The sequence below is a fragment of the Halichoeres trimaculatus genome, unplaced genomic scaffold (assembly GCF_033239565.1).
Source record: "Halichoeres trimaculatus isolate MK-OKI-2021-1 unplaced genomic scaffold, fHalTri1.1 fHalTri1_scaffold_3, whole genome shotgun sequence".
Classification (NCBI taxonomy): Eukaryota; Metazoa; Chordata; class Actinopteri; order Labriformes; family Labridae; genus Halichoeres; species Halichoeres trimaculatus.
The window spans coordinates 13,608,977-13,630,068 of NW_027437181.1; the positions used below are offsets into that span (position 1 = coordinate 13,608,977).

General features: G+C 39.3%; 1 protein-coding gene across 3 annotated transcripts in view; it reads left to right on the top strand.

Annotated features, from left to right (window-relative positions):
* Positions 1–21,092, top strand: part of pcdh9 (protocadherin 9) — a 219,806-nt gene that overhangs the window by 41,108 nt on the left and 157,606 nt on the right. For 2 of the 3 annotated variants that reach the window (XM_074665937.1, XM_074665939.1), the window contains exon 3: positions 20,700–20,801. The exons of the other annotated variant lie outside the window; for it this stretch is intronic. In XM_074665937.1, the coding sequence (XP_074522038.1) occupies positions 20,700–20,801 (102 nt within the window). The remainder of the gene's footprint in view (positions 1–20,699; positions 20,802–21,092) is intronic. 3 annotated transcript variants of the gene reach the window in all.

The following is a 21,092-nucleotide window of genomic DNA, read 5'->3' on the forward strand; positions in this document are numbered from 1 at the left end:
AGTGGGTTTAAAATACTCACCTGGAATTGACAATCTGGGAAAAAATAATGAAATATTGGACAATAGTAGAAAGTGGTAGGATGTGTAATTTGGAATGTAGGTTGCAATGCTGACAAAGAAATTACATCCGTAGCTTCTGTTGGCAGGAGTATCAGCACAACAGCTCTCTGGCTTCCAGATTGTGGTATTTCCATTTGATTGACAGCCGTGTCATAGCCAGAGACGCACTGGGCAGACCCCCAACTGCCGTCGCCTTTCCTGTCAGTGCGGATGGTTTGAAGCTGTCTACATGGATTGTCTGGCCAACATGGAGAACATGGTGAATTAGAGAAGTTGACATGGTAAATCGGGAGAGTTGGCTGTGCAGCGCAGAGCTGTGAGCCATGCTTTGTATCAGCTCAGAGGCAGGGTTTCAGGCTATGAGGCGGGCTTATCAACCAGCAGACGCCACCAAAGGTATTTTGGTGTTTACAAATGTGTGTATTCATGTGGTCCCTGTTCAGGACTCTCATATTTTGTGAGCAAGTTATCAACAGCCAACTTAAAGCTTATCCAGCATTATAAGGTTTCACATCAAACTTTACTTCATATGCATGCAAAGGATAAAAACAAAAAGCTAGAAGTTGCATCAACTTTGCTCGAGAGCTCCCTGGCTTGAAATGACATCTGCTGTCATTTTGTCACATTTCAAATATATCCTAACATTGATTCATGTACACAGCATAAATCTCCAAGCCCAATCATGCTTCTATGTGGATGGTAGATTCATCTTAAAGCTATTCTTTTATGTCATTGCAGTGTACAACTACTATACAAGAAAATGCAATGCTATATTGTTATTATGGTCCATTAAAAAATAGATTTCGAAAAATTGATAACAAGCAAGAAAACCACACTAAACATTTCTTGTTGCAACATTTTTCTTTGATGATGTTCACAATGTATTGTTTATTTCCTGGTGGAAAAGAAAATGAGAAGCTGCTGCATCTTTACACATCACCACCAAGATCATCATCCATCATCATCCCTGTTAGTTAATATGACTCATAGGAAAAATCACAATGCAAGGCTATGGATTTTCTCGTAATGATTGCATCATATTTGAAAAATGATGATGTTTTATCATGAACCTAGTTTCACTTGTAGATTTCACACAGCAGCAGGTGGGTGAAACAAAAAGCTAACCTTGGAAATTGGTGGTGTAGAAGTGCAAAGTAACATTAAATAAGATTAGTAAGATCATGATACCTTTAAATGTCACTTAATTGAAATGTGTGCAAGTAAGTCAGAGCATGCACTTAGTTAAATTGATCTTATCGTGAAAGGATGTTTACCTAGCTGCAGTTTCAAGAACAAATGGAAATGCCCATTTAGCTGTTGGAGATCTGTTTCTCCCAAGCACAAGTGACCACATTAAGTCTTTTGTAATACGAGATAAAAGGAAATTGGTCACCACTCCACCTCATTAAAATTTTTAAGGAAGGATTTTGATTAACCAAAGCTGCCGTCACTACGAAATCTGCACTGCGTAGTTTTGTGAAAATATTTGTGAAAAGACAGACGTGAGTGTGGTTTTAAGATGCATCACTCACCTGTAATTCAGTCCTCTAGAGATTTGTTTTACCATGGAAACTGTGTGTTGAAGGAGTATATATAGAATACTGCAGGTTATATGTGCACATGTGCATGAACAGATCGGGGGGTTTGATAGTAACAACCTTTTTTCAAAAGAGAAAGTAAGGTTTGGCAATCCAGCAGACATCCATCTCTTTGTCCAGCAGATGGAGAGTTCTCATGGGACTGAGGAAAGAGCAGCAGTTTGATTAAGCCCATCATGCTGCGCTTAGATCACCTAGACTACGGACACCCATGCTTGGCTCTCTCACGGTGGCCAGAGTTGCTCACTCCCTCCCTGACCTCCCCATAGCTGAGAGCTCTAATCACTGTAAAACCGATTCATTAAAATCTGCTGTTAGTGAGAGGACACACACGCGCACGGTGAGCAAATGGACCACAGCCAATTATGTGATTCCCTGCCAGTTAGAAAGAGATTTAGGCATTAAGTACCTCTGAGGAGGGAGACAGTGATCACTACAGCAGATCTGCACATTATTACAGAGTTTGGATGCATGCGTGTGTCCTCTGCATGTGCAGTATGCAGATGCGGTTTGTACTGAAAGGCTCTGTGCTTCAGCAAACAAACATTAAGTTCACAGAGAGATAATACATAAACGGAAAATGTTTTTGACTGTGTAGGATAAAGCTGTGATACAAACAGTTATCACACCTGACAAGTTATCGTAAAATTTGAAATGAAGTTTGAGCCTGCCAGTGGTTTCTGTTTGTATAGCTGCTAAAGTAATACCCCCGTGGAAAAGGCTTTCTATTTGCAGTGGTGGATTTTTCAATATGATAAGACAAGCAGAGGGCTAAATGAAAGGCCTGTGGGCTCATAAACCCCCAGGAGAAACCAGGGAGCAAATACAACGCAGCTGAAATTGTTGCAAGTTTGAGGTTTTGAGCAGGACCTGGGAACGTTTACTGTGTGTTCAGTCAATATATCATACAGGCTCTCAAATGATTTTACACATAAAACGAGCTGAGGAGCACTCAGCCTGTGAAATAAGTTCTATGATGTCCCCCATACTTTGAGTGGAGTTTGGAGTTGGTAAAAATGTCCCTTACGATGTAACCATAATGTAAAGATAATGTCAAGATACTGTCAAACTTGGCTTACAACTAGACATCTAATTTTGGGTGTTTGAATTGGCCCACCCTTACATTTGAAACTGATCTTATATACCTCCAGTAAGGTCTGACAGCCAGTCATTGTTGCTTTTTGCTTTGAGACCTAAAACTCTGGACACTTTATTGGTTGTTAGAATTAAAACGTAAGATTTTATTGTTTCACAGGTATTGTTCAATTATTTTCAATACATCCAAGGTATGTGCTGTCAGTTATAAAAATTAAAAAAATAAAATTCGGTATTGGCCCAAATCAGTGTCGGCAGGTCAGGCTTTTTTAAGATCAGTGATCGGCCAGAAAACTGTGTTTGGTCTACCCCTACTTACGACATCCTAGAGAGGTAGTATTATGCTTTTCCATATCATTTCATTGCATTAGGGTCTCCTGGTTGATGGCACATGGGGGTGCCAGCCTCAAGCAGCAAGGTCTCGCCATAGCTCTGCCCCTGGCTTGCCTCACAGGGCTGGCCAATCAGAGTGAAGCGGATATGTAGAGCAGGGAGCTTTAAAGAGACAGCAGCTAAAATGAAGTGTTTCAGACAGAGGCTGAAATTGGGGTTTTCTAAAACCCAAACACGAGCACATCACCCCTTCTAAAACTTCACCACAGCATCTCCTCTGATGCACTCAGAATTTTAAATTGGTCTAAATTTTGATGTACCCCCCCCCCCTGCATTTTGTGTGTCCTTGCTGCTCCCCATTTCCAGTGCATTTCATTCATTACAAAGCATTTACAATGGTTTTTTCAAGTTTGTGGGAAGATACAATTTACCTAAATGTGCATGCCATTAAAACAGACAACCACTCATACTGTAAAATAAAAGGTTGTGCAGAGCACTCCTGTATGTTTTATGTCTCTGTGGAGATACTTTGACGACAGTGCAAGGCTTAACTCGTGACTTCTTTCATATTTCTCTGCCTTCCTGAGAGACAATGTAAGTGGGATGTTTGCAAACAACTCTCCAATATAGAAATAAAACAGATAAAATGTGGTCCTGTGGCAAACAGGAGTAGTAAACTAGTTCTCTGAACTGGTTTCTTCTCTATTACCAAGACGGCCCATTCAGACTTTGGTGCATTGTATCTTTTCTTCTCCTCCACCCTATTATAAAAAATAATTTCTCAAAATATCAAAACCATGTTTGATTGTTCCAATCTCTTACATGTTGCTTTTCACAATACCTCCTTGAAAATAATATGAGTCAGTGTAATTAGAAGGTTGGCAGCCTCTGCAGCTCTATGTGCTCCATTTCACATCCTGGCGCTCCAGGGTTGGAGTTCATGGATAACATGCAGGTTTGCAAAAGGAAACTGCTTTATGGCACAGAGCAGAAGAATAGCCGGAGCACTTCAGCTTCTTGCAGTTTATTGTAACAGCAGGCATTGGAATAAGTGAAAGGTTGATGGCAAGAATCACATTCAACATCTCATCTTATGGCACCCTTTAAAGTCCAGCTCAACTTAATTCCCACCCAGAGGCCTGAAAAACTTGGATCTGTGATTTCTATTACTTTTATTTTCTCTTGTTACCTTTAGGGCAGAAAAGATTTGTCTAAAGTGTAAGGCAGAATCGATACTGCAATATCAAGTGAACCTCTGTTAACATCCAACTGTATTTTCCCTGACCAGCAGTTCAGGATGTTGGCTGTGTGGAAATATAAAGAGATTAATTGCTTGAAAAAGGGTGTGCATGCAATTGAGACTGAAACAAATAACAATGAAAAAAACGTGCTCCAAAATGTTTATGCCATGAACAAAGAAATTTACATCCATTTACTCCTAATTGGATCCATCAAGAATAATTGGGGTGGCAAAAAAGAGTAACTGACTTTTACAGGGGACTAGTATGTGCACATTTATTTTTTGAAAGTATTAACTTTTCACATATTAACAGCCTATTCACATTTGCATTAAATGTACTGAGGGGAGTAAGGAGTTTCTAAGAAATCTTGAAAAAGTCTCTCTTTAAGATATATTCCTGATCGAAATCCACACTTTGAGCATCAAGAGGTTATTTTGAAATGCTATTTCTTAGCTTCCTGATTGGGTCAAGTAAGACTGTATTGATTTATGGCACGTCTAAGTCTCTATAACAACACCACGCTAGCTGACCAAGCATTAAAGTGAGAAAAGTGACGCATTAATTTTGTCGTAGTGGTGGACACATGAGCCTAACTGTCAGACAGAAAGAATTCAGAAGAGCAGCTAAACGTGAGAGTGATAGTGCATTGGCTAAAGACTTAATCACAAGCCAAAGGCTAAAACATGGGCTAAAGGATAAAACAAAGCTGTTTGTGATAATGTTTATTTCAACCTACATGCAGCGGTTTTATTGCAGTGGTCAGTTCAAACTTGACAATCTTTCAATAAAATGAAGAGTACACCATTTTCTTGATGTCACATTTCAAACAATAGCAATACATGACTGTTGATGTGTCATTGCACTATAGTGGGTAAAAAGTTGTCTTGAGCAAAGGTAATTTGTTCTGATCAAATCTCTATTTAATTCCAAAACAAACACGTGTCATTAAAACTCCTGTCGTCACGGCAGTGTGCTCGAGACTCTGGGCCTTAAGATGGTGATGCAGTCCAATTAAAACAGATCCTACTCACAGCATCTTTAAGTTCCAACATAAAGGCATCACCCATGTATCATAGGACTTTTAATAGGACAATAAGCAAACATTGTAAGTTTGTAGCATACGCCGGCAATATGCAGCACCAATAACAGCCTGGTGCTATGCTGTATCCGTACGCTATTGTGACAAAAAGCAAACCTTCAGTTCATACAGTAGTTTAGAAGTTGTTCAAATGTAGTGCTACTGAAGGCCTGGTGCTGTGAGGCATGTCGGTAATGTTAGTGAAGTGTTAGGTCTTCATTTTATTGTCAGACTCCCAAGTTTGTACAGACCACTGCAGTATAACTGCTGCATGTGGGTTAGAATGAACATTATCACAAACAACTTAAACTTTTACCTCGGGCAATATCACTCTCCAATTTAGCTTTCTTTTGCTCTTCTGTCCTTTTTCTGTCTGACAGTTAGGCTCTTGTATCCCCCATTTACAACAAAATCAAGAAGAAATTGTTTTTAAGTGGAGAAAAACACAGATCTATCTTCTCACTTCTAAACTTCATTGGCTGGCATGGTATTGTCATAGAGACTTGGACATGCCGTAAATCAATTTAGTCTTGCTTTACCCGATCGGAAAGCTACAAAGAAGCTATGAAGTAGCATTTCGAAATAACCTACACTGGCGCTGATAATCTCATTTTAAAGTGTGGATTATAATCAGGCATATATCTAGAAGTGAGACTTTTTCAAGATCACTTTCAAACTCCTCACATCCCCTTCAAATGGAAATTAAAGGCACAGCATGTTGTTGCACTTGCACAATGGCATCATTTCTCAACGGTGCAGGTTGTGGCTTGGTCATACTTCCTATAGCTGACTCATGCAGATATCCACTTATACTTAATGAGGTAGTTTGAGGAACATGCCACTGGAGGCCACCCGTGGAGTCACCCTTGTGCCCCAAAGCTCTCAGACCTCACTTAATAAATATACTGTATGCTACAGTGGAAAGTCAAATAACATCTTTGAGTGTGTCTCAAAGAGAGATTTAGACTTTTATGCTCACTGTGCTAATGCTCTGTCCAGTGCAGTCTTCTACAGCAGAGGCTCACCTGCTAAATCCTTTCTCTCACTCCCATCTCTCCCTATAAAACCCTCAATCCTCCAAATCCTACAGGTTTACATGTGCTGTAAACCTCAGTGACACTGGCAGGAACTATCGAGTTAGCTGACTTTAGGATGTCGGCGAGCTACATCAGCCCTGGAGATAATCTATCTGCTCCATTAGCTTTGCTGTCACACTTGACTTCATCTAATTCCAAACATTAGGCATCTCATTAGACATTGACCAGAGCTGATAACATCTCATGTCTTTGTGTTATTAATTGTGGATTGCCTCATGTGGCCCTGCTGTTGACTCATTTGATGCTATTCAAATACATTTCTTATCACTTTGTGTTCTATCACTGGCTGGTTTTGGCCCTCGGCTTCAGGTTGAAGCTTTCAGGTTCACTGATGATTTACATATTCATGAGGAGAAGGTTCACTGCAGCCCACAGACAAGTCAGCCAGATGCTTCTTTGATACAAGGGAGTGTTTTAATTACAGTAAATTAGATATGGTGGATAGATAACAAGATACCTTAACATGGTTTATAAAAAGCAAACAATTTCAACCTTCAGAATTTAAAGTAGCTTCAGAGGTTAGAAAAACACTCGGTATTATATTAAGTTCCACATGATTTGATCCTCTGCTCAGTTACTGCTCTGCTACAATGAAATTTCTTATGCTAATGTACTTTGCATCTTAATTTGAAAAAGTGGAGACGTAATGCATTACAAATATACAAAATACGGTAATCTGAGTGTTTCTAGATCATGTTACTGTAATGTAACACTATGACTAAAACATCAGGTAATTTACCTGAAATTTATCACAGTTCAGTGGTGCAACATTTACAAGACAAGTGTCTGTTGTACATAGATATCCATCTGTTTTTAATGTGGGTTTAAATCTGCAGTAAAAAAACTCCCGATACATTTTGCATGCGGTGACAGTAAGTTTTCTGTATCTTGCTTTTATTTGTTCAACAAGACATACAGTGTTGGTAGTAGGATTATACAGGATTAGAATCAACAATATTTTCTACTTCTCATTCTAATGTGGTTCTGTTCACATGCGAGCTGCCCAATTAAAAACTAAGAAGTTTTTATTTTGTATTTCATAGAGGATTCTGTGCTGACATGACAGTGCAAAAAAGATCGCCTGGGGTTTAACACATATCATGGCACATCTGTGCCGTTCTTCAAAGAAGCGAAAGGAACAAACCAACAAATAAGCAGGCTCAAAACTTTAAACTTTGGCTTCAAGTGTCTTTTCAGGCTTATCAGATTTAATGCCACAGATGCCAATCGCTAGTCCGCCGTTGTTGTCTCCTCCATCTGTGTGGCTATTCAATTCAGAATGTAATATAAATGTGCAAAGGTGGCTGTCATGGAAGTCATATGTTTCAGTGGATTTGCATTTTACGCATTTATATGGTGATAGAAGAGGTTGCTTTATCCAACTGTGTCCACTGTGAAAATAGTGTTCTGAAGTTAGAATTAAAGTCCTCTAAAAATGCCATTTTTACTTAGATGAATAACCAGACAAAAGTAGGGCCTGTTGAGAAATGTCACTTGAAGCACCTAAGTAGTAAGTCAAATCTTAAGGTACGGTGTTTGTGTCTCAGTTTGCTTCACAGATATTGAAAATGAGGAGAACAAAAGAACAAAAACTGAGCTCCACAACAGAACTCAAATGTGAGGTTTGACTTTGCCATTTGGGTATTTATAAAAAGAATATCTAATGTTTTTAAATTCAAAGCATAACCTAAAGCTACATTTTGCATTGAGGGACTACATGTTGGAGTTGTTCCATAAATTAAATATCAAAGATCAAGAACTGCTGAAGTTCTTAGATGTTTACCCACCAAGCTGTGATGCCCTTATTGGTATAACTAAAGTTAACTAAAGGGAGGCTTTTCTTCTCCAATGATTTGCTGTAACTATAATGCCTTATGTTCAGATACAGGTGCAGTCTTTGGAGAGACTGTTACATCAGCAAGAATAATGAAGCCCTAAGTGTCTCATTTGAATGCACCACAGTGAGCACTCAGTACAGCTCAAACCTTAAGGAAGATTGTTGCGTATGTTGTTGTTGATTTTGTTTAGAAATCTGTTGTGTTCAGGTCAGCTGAAAAGTTCCAGCTTGAAAAAGAGAAACTACTTTTATCTTCCTGTCAGTTTATTTTATAAGTCAACACAGGAAACTTTTCATTTAAGATTGCTTTGTTTGCTAAACTTTCTCAAGGCATCCAATTTAGCTTCTTCCTGATAAAGATTGGAAGTAATAACAGTCCTCTTATTGTCAGATTATGAAGATACATACAATATTTCTTGCAGACCAAACACAAATAAAACCATAAACTCAACTTTAATTTCACCAAAGTGGTGCAGAGTGGAATAAAAGTTCCCATCTGAATGATAACCAAGGTGAGGAATCTTTTGGCCTGATTGTTTTATATTGAGGTGGGCCTCAGCGTCATTTCAGATGTTATAAAAGAATGAAAACAACCCACCTCACAGATGAACATCTTTATACTTGAATTGGAACAGGAAAGGAAGTGCATGATGGGATTTGTTCCTCCAAATGGTGCACAGATTGAAAAAGGCTTTGACAGCTCTGTGGCATAAAAATGTCTGACAGACATTATGCCAGCCATACTTTTTAGACATGTTTTTATCAAGGTGTGTGAATTGGAAGTACTTCAATCTGGTCTCCACATGGCTCACTTCAGCTTATTCATTCACCTTGAAAAGTTACTCAATTTGAAGGTATATTTAGTACCAAGTGCTCAGGGTTTAGAGCAGGGGTGAATTCGTGTTCTCATTTTTGAGCTAAGTAACAATCTCAAGTCTGGCCTATATGACTTCAGGATTGCTTTTAAGTTGTCATGAAAAACAAAACAAAAAACTGTCCGCACTCATAGAGACAAAGTTGCATTTGTTTTTTAAGTACAAAATAATAGAAGTTCCATATTCTCCAAAAGTGCTGACAAATATGTCGATTTTCTCCCACCGTCAGCCACAACACTCTCTAAGGTTTAAACATAAACATTATCAAACAGCATTGAACATGCTGACAGACACACATCTATGATTCTTTTTTTGCCAGTTGATGAAATTTTAATTGACTATCAGTGTTTCATGCTAAGTCTTTTGTCTGAGCTGCGTGGGTTCCCGCCTTGCATTCGGCACCCAGCTGTGACTACTATTGTCTGATAAGAAAAACCACAGAACAAAACAACTGCTTCCAGTGGCAAATTTCACAGTGATATTATTACCACTTTTTGATTTGATACAGTTTTCTTTTTTTGGGAGGCAGAGAATAATACCAGCATGAGTGACAAGTTTCAGAGAGAAGATAAATGAGTGCATGCAGGCTCAGAGGTCTAACCTCTTTTTATTTTTAGATCTATACTTAAAAACAAAAAAACAAAAACCAAAAAGATGGAGACTCAAGGGAACCTTGAGCTGCGAGATTGGCCACTTTTGTGTCCTTAAGGACTGTAAAGAACACATGGAACATTTGACGCATCCAGTTAGTACTCCTTTCTTGCAGGTACAATCACAGGCACAGCTGGCCTCTGTGAAACACATGGACTGTGAAGTTTCTGTTTCTACCTCAACAGAACAAACTGTACAGCGTGCAGAAGTCAGGCACTGAAAACTGTTGATTCCATGTAGAACATAAACTTATTACTGTTCTCTTGTAGCTCTTATGAAACATAAGTCTTTAGATGCAAAATATTAGAAGGACGTTTTGAAGAAGTTCAAATGTTTTTAATTGGATATTTTGTGTTTTTTTTTTTTTTTTTTTTACATAAGTTGTCAAACATTTGAGCACTGAACCACGGTTTGGAAAAACTATAGGATGGTACTGCTACTTCTTTTAAAAACACATAATGATAGTTGTAACCAAGTCACAACTTCTGGCTGCAAAGAATGATGCCAAAGTGTAAAGAGCTGCAATTCTTCAAGCGTCCACTTGAGGCTGGCTTTAAAGTAATGCAGAATGCATTAAAAAGGTGTATTTTTACAGCAAAATACACAGTGCTTTAGTCTGGTTTGGTCTGAGTAGCCTAATTTCCTAAAGACACACACTGAATTGAGATGAATTTCCTATAGCGCAGTAGTTTGAAGGATATTAAAGATTACAAGTTTTACATAACCAGAGGCACAGCTGACTTAACTGGTGGCTTGCAGTAGCTGTTAACCATGAAACTCAAAGCACACTTCAACTCTACCTCTTATCCTCACACTGACTTGACGGAAGTAAGCTTGAGTTAGCATTTCCAGTATGGCCCTCAGATGATGATAGGCTTCAAAACTCAGCTTCGGACAGGTTGGTGATGTCACTGAGAGTACATCCATGAATTATGCAGTCTTGCAATACCAATACCAGCACCCTCCAAAATACCCTCCAAATGTGTTAGTGTTACTGCAGTCTTGGTCACCACTGGCTTTTGCCTGATGAGATCATGAAGCTACAGCCTATGGGAGAAGTTCTTAAAACCTGAGGGACGTGGGTGGAATTGGTCTTGGGTAAGCATAAAACAGACATGCATATCTCGGTTTGTTGATATTTAAATAGATGCTAAATAGATGCTCAAGAACAGGCTGTGGCTTACAGCATTATGCTTCTTTAACTCTCAACATAGGTTGTTTTTCTGCACTCAGCTGACCAACTGAAATGTTGTTGAATGATACAACACACACTACGAATGAGAAAACCACATCAGCACATCTTCATCTTGTCTCAAAGATTCAACATTCATATTCAGAATCTGTTAAGAGCCACACGTTGCTCAAAGGTTGCACTGAAAAATACAGAGCCATTTAGTTTACATGTACTGTGTCCTTCCTCAAGGCTCTACAAAATTAAATCTTGTGAGTCAGTACTTGCCAGAAACATAAGAATCCCCATCAGGTAGAAACTAATGTAATGGGCTCAGTTCAGGAGGTTGAGAGAATGCTTCAGCATTGCTCGAACTGAATAACAGTCAACAGTTTTTTCTTTGTAACCCATATTCACAAATTGGTTCCATGGATTTAGGCTACTCTAAGTCCTTACAACTATTTTACCCTTCATTGTTCAATTTAGATTTAATAGGGTGGGGTAGAGTGGGTCTGAAGGTGGGCACATGCCTTATAAATTGGACTTACTCAAGTGGAGGCATCGCTCAGCCTCAAGGGAGGAATGCTCAGTTGACTTAAACGTAGCACTTTTACGGCAACAGCTTCATCAATTGACTGAGCTCTTTTGAAGCAGAGCAGCAGTTCCAGAGTGAACAAAGAACCTTTGACTAGCTGGAGAAACAAAGACAGAAGCAGATAGATGGAGATACACAGGCAGACAGAAAATGTCTGTTTTGTAAGGATAGTCATGGAGCTGTAAAATAGCTGTCACATGCCTCTATGACAGTGGAAAAAGGGTTATGTTTCTATCACTCATTCTAATAGTGGATTCCATAAGATCATCTGTCTCCACTGTCTGCTGTTATTTAACACTAACCCTTCTGTTTTTTGTTTGTTTTTTCAAGGGTATATGTTTAGTTTCAAGGATATAAAACAAGAATGATAGGTCCAAGTAGTTTAATAAAACTGACAAAAGACATTTCACAGACCTTTTTTTAAAACCTCAGGACTAGGACAATATTTAGAAGGACATTTTTAGCCTTTACTGCAGACTTGGTACTCTTGAAATCAAGCCTGGCAAGGGTGATTCAGGGCTTTAACATACTTCTTGCCCTGGCTTTGCCTTCCTTGTCCACTTTTTGACATCTCTTGACAAACACTTTATCTGTTAACTCTCTCCCTCCATCCACCTTTCTCCTCTAGAGTTTGGAAATTGGAGGTGAGGTAGAGCATGCAGCCTTACCTGGCTGAAGTGAACTCCTGTCCATACAAACTTCTCATCCTGGCTCTGTCTTCCCTTTCCCATTTGTTACACCTCTTTACTGACACTTCTTCTTCTCTTTCCCTTACTTCTCTTCGACAATGATTTGGGGGAAACAGTGGGAGGTAGGGCATTCAGCCTAACCCATCAGAATGAGCTTTAGCCCAGAAAAGGCTTCTTACTCTGGCTCTGCCTTCCTGGTCCTTTTCAGGTGTCTTTCCTCTGTCTTTTTCTCCTGTTTTCCATCACAGAAATAAAGAAATAGTGGGAGGTAGATCCTCTCATTCTGTTTTTTTTCCCCCTTCATCATACTCTAATGTCTGGGGTTTGGAGCTAGCATTGTGGAGAATAAATTGGGGATTTCTGGTCCTTTAGGTGAGATGGTCCTAATTTGATGAAACACTGTATGGAGGTACCCATTGATAATCCCAGTAATGTTCTGGCTTTGGTTGCCCTAGCTATTTATAAATTAGGGATATTGGCAGATCAATGGGCCATGTGGTTGGTTAAAGAACCCACCAGTCTGACTGAGCTGAGCTGAACTGACCTCTCCATTTGATCAAAGTCCAACTACCTTGAGTGTATTTCAAATTTCTAGAGCAATGAAACTATTTTTTGGTTATGGTATGACATGTACCATATTCAAAACCCTTAATAAATCAAATCAAACCTACATAAAAGCTTTTGTTATCAACGCTCCATTTTGGCCGGATACATTGACATATCTGCCCTTTACCAGTGCCTCATTATCTGAAACCAGCAACATACAAACTCACCCCTCTAACCAGGGTTTACATCCTCTTTTTGTTGTTCTAGCACCTCACGTTGCTATAACAACCACTGGCTGGCTCTTATCATTTCCTGGTGTAAATGTGAACATAAAAGGAAACTTTTAAGGTATGTAGCCCTCAGGGGAACTTCCAAGTTGGCAGCTTATCACTGGGAGTCTACAGAGCAGTTTGGGTCCAAGATGCCTGATGACTTTTCCATGGTCAAGGAATAAAAGTGGTAACTAAAGAGAACCAGTTCAGCCACACTAACAACTTCAATGGGCAGAAAAAAATAAAGTAGAAGGCCAAAAGTTCCATTTTTGTACTCCAAAGTTGTCTCCGCCTGTGGTATCAAAAGAAAAACTAAGTCTTTAAGAAGGCCATAGAACAGTTTAGACAACGCTTAGAGGGCTCATCTATCCTAAAAGATACTGTTCTCTCAGGAGGAGTGAGGAAAACCACCGGCTGCAAAGAAAATGAAGGTCAGAGAGTACAAAACACAGTGACCATTAGAAACCCATCTGATCAGAGGGGAAAGTGCTGCTCTGCAACAACTTTATTCTTCTTTTGTACAAGGCTCCTTTGAGAGAAGTGCCTGGGTAACACAATTCTGAGGCCAGAAGCAGAGGCAGACCCCTGGTGAGACTGAGTCTCACACTTTAGAGATGAAAGGTGCTTTAACAGAACTGATGAAGGGCAAAGACAAAAAATAGAAATTAAGGCAAATGTATTACTTTTTTGTGGTTAATAGCGACGAAACAGCTTTTTAAAACAGGTGAAATGTTTATTCAGGGTTGCATCCTGTTTCATCAGAACAACTGACACCTCTCTCACCTCCATCTCGTTGCAGCATCTTAGAGGAGTAGTAATTTCAACTGTGCAGTAATGGCAGAGGATTCTGATAACACATTCACAGGATGACCTGCAGAATTCCAAATTCATGTCAGTGCACTCCAAATTCATAAAATCTGCTTATTACAATTCTGCCACAAGTCCGGCTGTATTCCTTGAAGCCATTAGTGGTTCTTGAGAACAGTCGGGGCTGGCCTCTGCATCGACTGTAATGACAAGGACAGGGTGCCAGGGAGAATCAATGCTTCTCTCTGGCTCAAGAATGAAACTGCAACAGAACGACGGCCCCATTGAGTGCAGGACTGCCGCCTTTTTCAACCACTTAATTGATCAACGTTTTATTTATCTTGTCACAAGACTTTAACCTAATTTGTTTTCCATTCACTCACAAAGCACCTTTATTGAATAACCATGTTAACAATCCTCAATATTACATTTATTCTGCTTCTCCTCTCCAAACACACTTTAGATATTGTGTCTCTCTTAATTTACATGTACCAAGGGCGCTTCTAAACTAGTGTAATTAATTATCATATCAAACATAATCTTACGCTATCTTTTCTCAAAACACACACACACACACACACACACACACACACACACACACACACACACACACACACACACACACACACACACACACACACACACACACAACAGGCTTTTCATTAGAGGATATTCTTTTTGTATGTGTTTTAATGCCGCAGCGGGAGCACAAGGGCGGGGGACTGGGATGAATTCCTCTTCCTTTGTTCTTTCTGAACAAAGCAGAGGTGCATCATGCATATCCTTTTTACTCTGCAACTATGCAAAGATGTCCGTGTAATTGGGCGATATTTTTACTGCACTACCCACAGTGTGCAATCCATTACATTTCTGTCATAAAATACCCTTCTCACTCTCATCAACTTAAATGGTATGTCAATACTTAGTGTGTGGAATGGAGGAGTGTGGAAATAAGCTTAACACTGGGACCTACAAACTTAAGTTTAATGCCTTCAACCGGAAGGAGAGCCAATCACAGGACAGCTTTGCAAATCAAAGAATACTAATCTCAGGTTTTCTTTCACGGCCATCTGAACAGTTTAATATAAATAAGTTAGGCACTCTGTTGTATAATCAGCACCAATTTCTTTTCTCGGTCTATTTCATTGTGAATGCTATCATTGTGCAACTTTTCTTGCTTCAACCCAAAATACCACCACCCCCCACTCCCAATGCCTATCACCCATTTAATTTGCATTGCACACTAAGCCAAAATAAGTGCATAATTTTGTATGAGAGTCCTAGAAAAATGTAATTATTTGGTTTGAGTGGAGATCAAAAAAGCAAAACAAAAAAAAATCCTCCGTAAAATCAAATTATTTGGTCTGAGTATTGGGATCTGCCTGTGGAATGAGAGACAATGCGCCTCAGCTGATCTCTGTCTGATGTCCAGAGGGAGATTCCCCACACAGGATCACTTTATGGGCTCATTTGCATTACATGGCTCTGACTGTAAGTCAGCAGCCTGCTTAGAAGGAGAGAGCTGTGCCAGAGCAGGGCGATTATAGCCATGATATATGAACCCATCCTGGGCAATTTCCAGAGAAAAGTCGCATGGTGTTGTGATTGGTTTTACTGCACTACAAGTGTTAGCCATTAATGCTGCTATAAGGTGGAAATGGACATGGTATATCATCTGTCCCAAAGATGGTTCCTGGTGCTACTGGCACTATAATAGCCAATGTCATGTCTATTTCATGAGAGAAAATCTTCTTGCCAGTCATATCTGAATTGAGTTGTCATAAAAAGCATTAAAGAAATGGTATTAAAAAAAATCGACTCAGTCACACACACACACACAATGTGCCAAGAACTGTTCCCCCCTTGAGTCTTACCACTGCTCACATGACAAACATCGCATTCTTTTCTCAGCACACACACACTAAACACTTGTTGAGGAACCAATGTTGTCTCGTGATGTCAAGGCAGAGCCCATACAGTGGTATCTCTGAGGTAATTAAACTGAACTAAAGGTCTGCTGTGACTGGGAAGGCTTGGCAGGGCTAGACTAATGGGAAAGCTGATTAGAGTGTGTTTCATCCCCACTAATGAAAGTCATCTTCTCAGCCCACAGCTAACAGGCAAGTTCAACAGAGAAGATTTACAGGTCCACAGAGACTGTGTTGATCTGTGTGCAGTTGCTCCCACCTTTGTGTGTTGATGATGAAAGTTCATCATCTCCAGGGGAACCAGAGCGGTCCAAAGTATCATTGTTGGTTTTTCAGCAGACAGGGTGCTGTTGTATGGCAAGGTCTATCATGAGCATAAACACATACTTTGATAGATAGACCTTTCCAATGAATTCAATTCCAGGAAATGCATTAACCTCCAAAACAAAAGACTGTAATTTCAAAAAGTGTGACTGCTTTCGTCCTTAATTAACAGCAAACAACCTGTCCTGTATTCAACATGTACAGTATTTTACCGTGGAAACCGTTTTTGGCCAACAGAGGTGGCATAACTCTACGCTATGTGGCCAAAAATCTCCCAGTGCTCTAATTTCAAGATGGCTTGGCTTTGTTCTGATGAAGCCAAATGGTTCTTCTCCTGCCCATTCAGTGACTCAGAATGAACTCTGCAGCACTAGATTTCAAAGGCAGGCACAGTATGGAGGATAGTGTCTGAGCAGTAAGAACTGTCATTTCACAGTAAAAGGGGTGAATGACATTGCCTGTTGATGTGCACAAGCTGTAACAGAACGGCAACCTTCCCAGTATGTACCCTGCATCATGCCCAGTGTTTGTTGGATGTGGCTTCAAACCCCCCACTAACCCTGCAGATTAACTACCAAAACTCAGGTGTGAAAGGTTTTCTGGTTGATTTAACCGTATATATTGCTCAGATAAACACATCTAACCTCTAAACTGACCTTATCCAACATTGTGAATTTTTTTGTTTTGTTTTTAAGGATGTGTGTGATTTTTGCGTGAGTGATTGTGGTCCAGCAAATATTGTGCACAAAGATGTGTGAATTGAGAACCGTGGAAGTGTCAGCACCCCCTGAAGATGTCAGGAAATGGCTGGTGGATGCACCTTCCTGCTGTCCACCACCAACCCAGGCTGCTTCTGTCTGATATTTTTTTTCTTCCTGATCTTGTACAGAGTGTTAGATTCTCTGGGATCTGAACCTGACAGTACGGAAATGTGTCACTGTAAATCCTTCTATGCAAATAGATAGTGCCAGACACTCGTTTAATGTTGAATCTTCCACACAAGGAGATTGCTTTCTTTGCTGTGAAAGGATTTCTTTGTCCAGGCTCACACCATGGCAGAAGCCAGTCCTTCCCAAACGTCTGAAAATGTATTTTCTTATTCCTTTTTTCCACTAAGGCATGATTGTGCAGTATGCCTCTAAACAAAGGAAATAGAAACATGAATGTCTACAATGTGATGTGCAACATGATGCACCACCAGTGTAATATATTTCTCTATTTGTTTCACCTGTGTTACACAACAGTCTCATCAACAGCAGTGTACATGTACATGTCCATGCTTTTCTCCATTAGTCAATCTGACTTCCACCTCTCCAGTTTCTCTGCTGGTTCCCTCAAGACTTATCATTTATCTGTTTGTTGTGGACTTCTTAGATTCAATTTGCTGACAGTAGAACTGAGCCTAAATATCAATTTTAATCTTAATTAAACAGGAAAGGTCCCAGCAAAGGTAGACTATTTTCATTTCTTTGTGCTCTCATAAATCAAATCATCTGTGTGTCTTTCACTGCTGCATTTCGATCCAGAATGTTCTACTTTTGCCATTTTAGATAATGGAAAGTGTATTGGAACCTCATATTGCTGCCAGCAATCAATCAATCTCAATAACCTTTTTATTCAAACACCTTATTTGTGTTGTCAGCGTTGACAGTATCACGCACTGCAACCAAGGATTTACCACGATCACAGTGACATTGCAGAGTGAAAAATGATCAATTATAATGTTGCCAACTCTCACTTCCCCTCTCTGTCACTTATCCCACTGCTGATAAATGGTTAGGTACTAATAAATAATCTCACATTCATAGCAGTATGTGGAGGAGGACTGTCATTAATTAGAATGACAGACGAGTGGAATATATTGAAAAGATGCATAATGAGACAAGGTTCTGAGTATTAGTCTACCACGTTCTCAACCATTTCCCTCCTCTTTTTCCAATATTTGAAATACTTTGTGATGGATACTCATGCACAAAAAGTGTCTTGTTTAATTGCTCTGAGCACATTTTATTGATATGATACTGATTATAACAGCTACAGGTGCGAACACCTGCGTAGTCAACTCATTTCCTTTATCAACCTCAATAGAATACAAGGCTTTCACACATTTTTAAATGGTGTATTGTGTCATTAAAACCCCAACTTTTAATGGTTTTCTTACTCATGAGAAGTCTGGTTTATCAAAGATATTAACAAAACATGAAGTCCCCTGTCCTTTTGCATGGCACTGTATTCATGTGCAAAGGGAAGACCCATTCTTGCCATGCTAAAAATAACCTCTATACTATAATGCATGACTGCTGCACTGGTAAATGTGTGAAACAGTGAAAGGTTATGGATACCAATTATTTGCCACATGGTGCACATAATTGTGGGTTGTAAAAAAGCTTACAGTATGGAGGCTCAAATGGAAAATCTTAATAAAGGTACATAGCTGGTGACAGAGATTTTGTATTTTTGAAAGAAGTGACAATTTTTACAGAGGAAAAAATGTCTGAATATTTCACTTCTGTAGATTAAAAGAGCATGTTTAATTTTTCAATGACAGATAACTGAGTTTTCTATTAGCCGCTCAACAAGAAAGGTAGATTGTGTATGACTGGGGTCAACACTGGAGGTGAAGAATTCCACTGCTAATACTAAAAAACCTTAGACCAATTTACCAAAAGGACAATAAAATTTGTGTTATGGGATGTTATGGTATTGAACCATACTGTAACAGATGCTTTCGTTTTCCAAATGAATTATGTTGTTTCCTACTCTACTCTCTGTATCATATTGTCTTACATTGTATCCTGTCCTAGCAGCATATTTGCATCGCATCCTTTCGTATCCTAACAGATTCTGCTGTATAATATCTCATTGTGTGGTTTGCTATCTTGTCACATCGTATTATATCAAATCAGATCAAATCATACCACCTTGTCTTGCATGGTATCCTCTCATAGTGTATTGTACCATGTCACGTGGAATTGTGCCATATTAAGTTATTCAGTCATTGTATCTTATGCTGTTCTAAAATGTACCCCTATAGTTTCACAAGATTTATCTGACTTTATCTGGTCTTTTTTTTTTTTGCTTTGACTTTTTGTTTTAATAACTTGTGATCCCTTCTTATCAACTAAAAATTGTCTCTAGATTATGTTTGTGTTTTGGAAGAACGAATATGTAATCCTGCCTCTGTTTAATTGGTCCATGGTATTTGTCTGATTAAGCAAACTTGAGTTTCCAGGATCATCTTAAAATGTATGAAAATAATTGATGACATTTTTACATCTTGTTGTTTGCTGACTGCAATGTTAAAAAGAAGGACAGCTTTTTAGCATCATTAGCTATCCCATTATTATTCTGTGCAGAGAACTGATGTAAGGGTGATGTAGTATGAGTGACAAAGTAATTTTCAACCCACGAAATCCTGCATCTTTTATGCCCCTGTGACTTATAACTGAACCTTGGTGCACATGGGAAACATTTTTAACCTTGTACACCAGACATGCTTGCAAGAATCTATGTTTTTGTATGTAGAATGGGGACAGATCTTTACATGTTATGTCTATTTTTGATTTAAATATGGAAACAGTTTCATGCCAGTGACAGCAGAAAGGCTGACAGGCATGATGCCATCTGACATAGTTAGGCCCCCTACATTGCACTGTGCCCAGTATAAAATCTCTACCTGTTTTGCAAAGCTTTAAAAGAAGCAGTTCCAGGTATTACACTGGAAACCAAGCTGTAAAGAGATAAATGACAGAAAATAAGTGAGTTGACTTTTTTTTTAAGCCAGAAACTGTCTTAAGTAAGCAAGTTTGCTAAACAATATGGCCTGTGCTGATAAGAAGCAAAAGTTGGAAGCTATATGGAGCTTCTACCCAGATAACCCAGTCCCTCCTTTCTCTCTGCTTCTGCTCTGTGTTGTTGTTGGTCATCTGGAAGTCAGTTAAAGACAGTGATTTATGCCTGGGGCTGCATGCAGCATAGCCTCATTACACACAGCCATTTTGAGAATCAGCAGATAATTACAGTATACATCATAGACCTCATGGGGGCCCCGGCGTATTCAGTCTATTCCACTGGCCTGTCATTTAGGCCAGAGGGCCTCAGGAATGGAAATCTGGAGTCTAACCTCATTCGGGACACAATTTGCTCTTCATTTTACAGGAATTGCTGTTGGATATTCATTGTGGGATGTTGAATTGGCATTTTTTAATTGCTCTGCTGTGAATATTCATTATAGTTAATGATTCCTTGCTAATGGATATATCTTTATTCGGGGAAGTAAAGACAGTACCCAGTCAAGCTCATTTGAGGCCGGTAGAATAGATTTTGTAGAAATGATGATTAAAGTGTATTTACATGCTGCTTATGTTTACTTTTCTTTACACCACAAACATGAAGAAGATTAGGTTGTTTAATCTTCTTTCACCACTATCTATAAATTTGACAAACAAACAAATAAAGTACACAAACAATTCTAACAGCCTGTTTTTTAATCCTCCATAAAGGGAACATTAACTCGTGCCCGAACTGAACTGAACCCTGAATATCTGGACCTCCGTCCACGAGCTGAGCTGAACCCTGAGTACTGGACCCCTTGCACCCCTTTAGTGAGTACCAATGGTCCCATTTCTCACTAAATGATCACCATAAACTCACTCAACACAAGTCATTACTTTTAATAAACTTAAATTATGTTTTGCATCAGCATCCCACTCAATGGCATGATAAGCTCCGTTATGAACTCTCAGATTAAGCATCATTTTGTCATCCATGACTCCATCCATGCTTGGGCATGCTTCAGTGTGAGTCACTCTCTCAGACTGTGCTTTCTTCATACTTCTCCCCTCCTCCCTGCACAATGTTAAAGAATATTTTGCCTCTTAGTTACTGTGACATAT